Here is a 7857-nt window from a genome sequence, read left to right as displayed (position 1 = left end):
GTTTTGTTTTCTTCTGAAAAATGTATTTTTCCGAAAAAGGTTGAAATTCCTTGCTTTAACTTATTTTGAAAAAAAAACATATTTTCTAAAATAAGTTTCTAAGTTCCTGTTCCTTCCTTGAAGAGGTTTAAATGGAAACCGGATTGGTTTGAACCCCCCTGTACAGGATGGGTTGGATCGGCCTAGAGTTAACTCCGGTTTGACTCCTCTGCCTCCCCGGGAAGAAGATGAGCTCTAGGTGCGTGTGAGCGCGGCTCCGGAGCGCGCAGGATGGAACCGTATGGAGGAGCTCTGACCCGGGGGGAACGGTCAGTGGTGCCGCACACCGTAGTTCAGTGTTGTAGCGCAGACACAACACACAGGTTCTTTCTGCTCCATATACACCTATACAAACTTACATACATACATACGCACAACCGTGATTCAAGTTCATCACGTGATTTGTCTGAGTGAGAAAACAATATAAACATCTCCAAGTGTTAAACAAGTACTTTATTGAATATTCTATATTGTACAGGCATGGCGCTTGTTGCGCCCCAACCCCATATATCTGCATCAGTTTGGAGAGATTCATCAATGATCTCTTCTTCTCCGATCTCGTCCACAACAGGACAGCTCATGTCCAGTGGAACCTTTTCTCCACCCCACTCTAAAACTGAGTACATTACTCACACCAAGTCTGAGTATCTGACCCATACCAAGTCTGAGTACGGAGATATAAAATCCTTGTCCCAAAGTAATTCAGGACTTATTTCTCCGACAACAACATGTATTCCGTCTTCAAACATGTCCCAGTCCTCGGACGGAGATTCATCGAACCTGAAGGACGGAGAACTCGGAGAAGGAGATCTAATATGTGTTGTTTGCGGAGATAAATCCAGTGGAAAACATTACGGGCAGGTCACCTGCGAGGGTTGTAAAAGTTTTTTCAAGAGATCTGTGAGACGGAACCTATCCTACCAGTGTAGAGGAAACAAGAACTGTCCAATAGATCAACATCATAGGAACCAGTGTCAGCACTGTAGGCTCAAGAAATGTTTTAAGACCGGGATGAGGAAGGAAGCAGTGCAGCCAGGACGTATTCCTCCACATCAAAGTTTGATGGGATTCCCTGGTTTTGGTTCTCCTGATCTAGGAGCTCCATCAGGATACCTCTCCTCGTATATATCCATGCTGCTCCGGGCTGAACCTTACACTACTAGATACGGTCAACTCCAGATGCAGAATAATATGACAGGAATAGATAATATTTGCGAGATGGCTGCTAGGCTCATGTTCTCCTCCGTAGAGTGGACTAGAAATATCCCTGGGTTCCCGGAGCTCCAGGTTACAGATCAGGTTGCACTACTCAGATTAGTCTGGTCAGAACTATTTGTACTCAATGCTGCTCAGTGTAACATGCCGCTACATATTGCTCCGCTCCTGGCTGCTGCAGGATTACATGCTGCTCCTATGGCAGCTGACCGAGTTGTAGCTTTTATGGATCATATTAGAATATTTCAAGAACAGGTTGAGAAGCTAAAATCTCTTCATGTAGATGCTGCTGAATATTCTTGTATGAAGGCAATAGTTCTCTTTACTACAGGTTAGTTTTTCATCCTTTTTGTTCACATAGTGATCCCTGTAGGGGGCCTGGATGCTTGTGTGATGCTTTTGTCTGGTTTAGATTGCACACTGTTAGCTCAAACTTTTTGCTCTGTGCTCCGTGCATCTTTCTAATGTTAGAAGCGGTTCGCGTAATTATTTGAAATCAAGGTCTATTATAAACTGAAGAGTTAAAACAATAAGCAGAATGAAGGAGAATAAATTACTCTACTAATTATTTGCATTCTCTTTTATCTATCTCTGCCTTATCTTATTATACATGTGTGGATGAACAATTGACAATGTAAAAATCATGTCCAAATTTTAAATCTTGTACCTTGTTTGGGGGGTTTCTTCCATTTTTTACAGTTTTGATTGCATTTTTTGTTTCAAAATAATTTTAACAGATTTCAGTTTATGTACGTTTTCCCGATTCGTTGTAGTTTTGGTTCATTCTGTAACAACTTAGTTAACATTTCCCTGGTTCATATTTTAGTCAGTCTAAATTTGAGTAGATTCCATTGGTTCAAATAGTTGAACTGGTTTAAAAAGGTGTTAGGTACATTTCCAAAGGCATTTTCCCTGGGTGACTTTCCAAGTATCAATTTACCAAGTGGCAACTTCCCAAATATGAAATTTCCCAAGCGGCTACTTCCCAAATGGGGGCGGGGGTCGAGTGCTGCGGCTAGGATGGGCTTGGGTGCCGAGTGCCTCGGCTTGAAGAGGCTGCGGGCCGAACGCTGCAGGCAGGACACACTTGGTAAGTTGCCGGTTGGGAAGTTGCCGGTTGGGAAAGTACCTAACATCGTTTAAAATCTGGTAGATTTCTCTCAGGTGTTATAATCTTGAATCAAACCACATTAGAATTGTTATAACTGGTCTGAGTTTAAGTAGATTCCTCTGGTTCATTGTTGTTTCAGGTCTAAATTTGAGTAGATTCCCTAAATAATTATCCTAGTAATCAGATTTTAATCTGGTTACAACTCGGTATAAATATGCTCCATAACTCTCTATACAGATGAGGGGGGAGAACTTGAAAGAGGGATGGTGGGAGGGGGGGTCTTCCAATCTATCCATCCATACTCATATATTCAGAAATATTGTGAAAACATGGAATTCTGAACCCTTTTCCAACCCAACCCATAGAAACCAGATATACAATAATTCTCTAGCCATCCTTCTCACACATACTTTAACACACAATACACACTTTAACACACAACACACACTTTAACACACACCACACACACCCCAACACACAGCACACACACTTTAACACACAACACATACTTTAACACACAACACACACTTTAACACACAACACACACTTTAACACACAACACACACTTTAACACACAACACACACTTTAACACACAACACACATTTCAACACACAACACACACTTTAACACACAACACACACTTTAACACACAACACACACTTTAACACACAACACACACTTTAACACACAACACACACTTTAACACAGAACACACACCCCAACACAGAGCACACACACTTTAACAACCAACACACACACTTTAACAAGCAACACATACTTTAACACACAACACATACTTTAACACACAACACACTTTAACACACAACACAATTTAACACACAACACACACTTTAACAAACAACACAGACTTTAACAAACAACACACACTTTAACAAACAACACACACTTTAACACACAATACTTACTTTAACACACAACACATACTTTAACACACAACACAGACTTTAACACACAAAACACTATAACACACAACACAAACTTTAACACACAACAAATACTTTAACAAACAATAATTATTTTAACACACTTTACACACAACACACACTTTACACACAAGACATACTTTAACACACAACACATACTTTAACACACAACACACGCTTCCAAATCACAATACATACACAAATACAGAAGAAATTACAATGGCTGCGTGTTCCAACCCAAACGCTTACACTTTATATTGAGAATGAATGGATTAATCTGGTTGAATAATTAAACTCCGCCCCCCCCCCTCCTCCTATACTCCCCCCTACTCCTAAACCAACCTTAATTTTATATCATATCTCTTTCAGTTCAATGCTTCTCTTAATGGGGAAATAAACTTGAAAATTCAGATTAGAAGAAGATAGAGAGATAGATAGCAAGTTTCAGGAATGAAATTAGGGATAGTGAGAAAGATAGCAAGTCTGAGTGGTGAATTGAGTGGTACATAGAAAGATAGCAAGTCTGAGTGGTAAATTGAGTGGTAGGTAGAAAGATAGCAAGTCTGAGTGGTGAATTGAGTGGTAGGTAGAAAGATAGCAAGTCTGAGTGGTGAATTGAGTGGTAGGTAGGAAGTTAGCAATGAGGGGTGAATTGATTGTTAGGTAGAAAAATAGCAAGTTTAAGTGGTGAATTGAATTTGAGTGGTAGGAAGAACGAAAGCAAGCCTGAGTGGTGAATTGAGTGGTAGGTAGAAAGATAGAAAATGTAAGTGTTGAATTGAGTGTTAAGTAGAAAAATAGCAAACCTAAGTGTTGAATTGAGTGGTAGGTAGAAAAATAGCAAACCAAAGTGTTGAATTGAGTGGTAGGTAGGAAGATAGCAAATGTAAGTGTTGAATTGAGTGTTAAGTAGAAAAATAGCAAACCTAAGTGTTAAATTGAGTGGTAGGTAGGAAGATACCAAATATAAGTGTTGAATTGAGTGTTAGGTAAAAAGATAGTAAATCTAAGTCTTGAGTTAAGTGTTTTAGGTTTTTTATGGTAAATGCAATATATGGACTGTAAGAGAGGTTTGTTTGGTTGTAAACCATTTATGAATATATATAAATGTAAATATAAAATGTATATACTCATGCAATTTTATTTTCAGATGCTATTGGCCTTACTTCACCTCCAGTTATAGAGCAGTTACAGGAGAAATCTCAGTGTGCTCTGGAGGAGTACTGTAGAACCCAGTATCCTAATCAACCCACCAGGTTCGGAAAACTTCTCCTCCGTCTCCCCTCCTTGAGAACTGTATCCGCCTCTGTGATAGAACAACTATTCTTCGTGAGATTAGTTGGGAAAACTCCGATAGAAACCTTGATCAGGGATATGCTCCTCTCAGGGAACACCTTCCAGTGGCCCAGCTCATCTATGGGATGCTACATGTAAACCTAGGATAAACAGTTTACACCCTACACAAGAATATTCCTGCTTGTCCCATCTTCAGATCTCAAGAATAGTTAATTCAGGAGAAGTAGAAGAACTACTCTACTCTTCATATCCATCTTTTCCAACCCATCCTTTTCCTTCTCAATTCCTCCTACTCTGAAGATAAATCCCTGTTCTCAATGTATCCTGTATATGTATAACTGATGTGAGATAACCCCATCTAAGGCTAGAAACCCAACCTATCTGTATGGTTGAGTTAACCTCCCTCCTGGACGGGTATCTAGTATCCGAATGATCTGCTGAACCCTGTATTTATGAATAGAGATGTTCTCCGTCTCTAACCTCTCTCAGCTTGACTCAACCAATGAATAGTGAGGTAGTAAACCTATCAGTAGATCCATAAACATTTTCATACATAGATGTTTCTCTGTCTACTCCTCCAACCACCTGGAGTTATAATCCAACCCGTAGCTCTCAGGGGTCAACATTTACTCCGGGTAGAACTAGAGTACGCTCCGTTCCTCCGTCTTACAACTGTGATAAATATAAAAGTTCTGGGTGAACATTTTTCCTCATTACTCACCCTGTGTATACAGGGTGAAGTAATTTTAGTATTTTATGTGCTGAAAATTCTGTACTTTACAAGGATGTTCTGTTTAAACCTACAGATATAATCTTGTCAAGATCACCCTGTATCTACCTAAAAAAAATATTTTGTTCTAGTGTTTATAATATTTTACTTTTAAGAATATGAAATATATTGTTGCGTGATCTTAACGCTTTTCTTTCAATTTTCTTCAGAAACAAATTTGAAATTGAATTTTGCTGAGGCAGTAAACCGAGTAAACCAGAGACGTGAACAGGTTTCATAATTCTTCTCAGTCTTGTACTTTTTATTATTAGGAGTAGTACATACAGTGAAACCCTTAATAACGAATACATCGGAAGAATTTATCAAATGTCGTCTTAACAATTTTTCAATGAGTTTTATACTATATTACGTAAATTTCAGTATTTGCGAAAATAAATAAATAGCCTTGAATACGCGGGAACAGTTTTAAAGAGTTCCATATAATCATTTAATTAAAAAACTAAATATCTGCAACATTCCATTATCAGAAAGTGAAGAATACGACATTTGATGAATTCTTTCGATGTATTCGTTATTAAGGGTTTCACTGTAGTATTGTACTTTTTAATAATAGGAGTAGTACATAGTATTGTACTTTTTAATATTAGGAGTAGTAAATAGTATTGTACTTTTTAATATTAGGAAGGAGTGGTACATAGTATTGTGCTTTTTATTATTAGGAGTAGTACAAAGTATTTGTACTTTTTAATATTAGGAGTAGTACATAGTATTGTACTTTTTAATATTAGGAGTAGAAAGTAGTATTGTACTTTTTAATATTAGGAGTAGTGCATAGTATTTGTACTTTTTAATATTAGGAGTAGTGCATAGTCTTTGTACTTTTTAATATTAGGAGTAGTACATAGTATTTGTACTTTTTAATACTAGGAGTAGTGCATAGTATTTGTACTTTTTAATATTAGGAGTAGTACATAGTATTTGTACTTTTTAATATTAGAAGTAGTGCATATTATTGTACTTTTTAATCGGTTAAGGGGTTCCTGAGATATGATCAAACATAGAAACAAACAAACAGAGATTACTACTTTATATGTAGATTAGAAGAAGTACATACATAGTATTGTAATATATTCAATATTAGAAGTATTATTGTACAATTTAATATTTCTTAAGAGATTAAAATAAAATTATAATGATTGAATAAAGGAAAAGAGAATGAAGTTTAAAGAATGTAAAAATGTGAAGATGCTCAACATTCTTTCGATTTAATTAATCCAATAATAGGCCCAGTAAACCCAACGGGGGTTCCTACATTAGACGTTTATTAGATAAAAATAATTTTACGTCTGGAAATAATTCAAGTTAACAGTCAAGTGAAGCGTCTAATTTGCGAGCATTTAACCCTTGAGTGCGCGCAGAGATGGTTTCTATATTGTGTTCAATATATCCGTATTGAGTGGGCGCGCGTGACGCTTTCAATGTGACCTGAATGAGGTCAAATCATTAATATGATAAACTGTATCAATAAGATCGGAGAGGTTTATGGTTTAATAATTCCAGGTTCTTACATCAATAATTCTAACCAAGGATACTTGGAATACAGAGTGTAGATTGCATATTCATCTTCTCCTCTTCTCATCTTTGACATTAGACCTTCTACTTTACTCATCTTTAGTATTAGACCTTCTCCTCTACTCATCTTTAATATTAGACCGTCTCCTCTACTCATCTTTAATATTAGACCTTCTCCTCTTCTCATCTTTGATATTAGACCTTCTACTTTACTCATCTTTAACATTAAACCTTCTCCTCTACTCATCTTTAGTATTAGACCTTCTCCTCTTATCATCTTTGATATTAGATCTTCTACTTTACTCATCTTTAACATTAAACCTTCTCCTCTTCTCATCTTTAGTATTAGACCTTCTCCTCTTATCATCTTTAGTATTAAACCTTCTCTTCTACTCATCTTTAACATTAGACCTTCTCCTCTACTCATCTTTAACATTAAACCCTCTCCACTACTCATCTTTAATATTAGACCTTCTCCACCACTCATCTTTAACATGACACCTTCTCATCTACTGATCTGTAATATTAAACCTTTTCCTCTTCTCATCTTTAACATTATACTTTCTCCACTACTCATCTTTAATATTAGACTCATCTTTAACATGAGACCTTCTCATCTACTGATCTGTAATATTAAACCTTTTTCTCTACTCATCTTTAGTATTAAACCTTCTCCTCTACTCATTTTTAACATTAAACATTCTCCTCTACTCATCTTTAGTATTAAACCTTCTCCTCTACTCAGTACTCATTTTTAATATTAGATCTTCTACTCTACTTATCTTTAATATTAGACCTTCTTCTCTACTTATATATATATATATATATATATATATATATGTATATAAATATATATGTAATAAATACAGCAATCACCATATTTGTTAACCTGAACTTACCTATATATATTGCATTGTACAATGTCTGTAAATCTAAATGTGCTTATCAT

At 36.4% G+C, this 7857-nt stretch overlaps 1 protein-coding gene across 1 annotated transcript; it reads left to right on the top strand.

Moving 5' to 3' along the window:
* The first annotated feature begins 314 nt into the window (after positions 1–314).
* On the top strand, positions 315–5515 carry LOC111700029 (nuclear receptor subfamily 2 group F member 1-B). The gene is made up of 2 exons (XM_023470842.1): positions 315–1585; positions 4461–5515. The coding sequence occupies exons 1-2, from the start codon at positions 520–522 to the stop codon at positions 4742–4744; spliced, it is 1350 nt and encodes a 449-aa protein (XP_023326610.1). The 5' UTR covers positions 315–519; the 3' UTR covers positions 4745–5515.
* Positions 5516–7857: the final 2342 nt, after the last annotated feature.

Source organism: Eurytemora carolleeae, unplaced genomic scaffold (genome assembly GCF_000591075.1).
Source record: "Eurytemora carolleeae unplaced genomic scaffold, Eaff_2.0 scaffold388, whole genome shotgun sequence".
Lineage (NCBI taxonomy): Eukaryota > Metazoa > Arthropoda > Copepoda > Calanoida > Temoridae > Eurytemora > Eurytemora carolleeae.
This window is presented reverse-complemented; position numbering and strand designations above follow the sequence as displayed.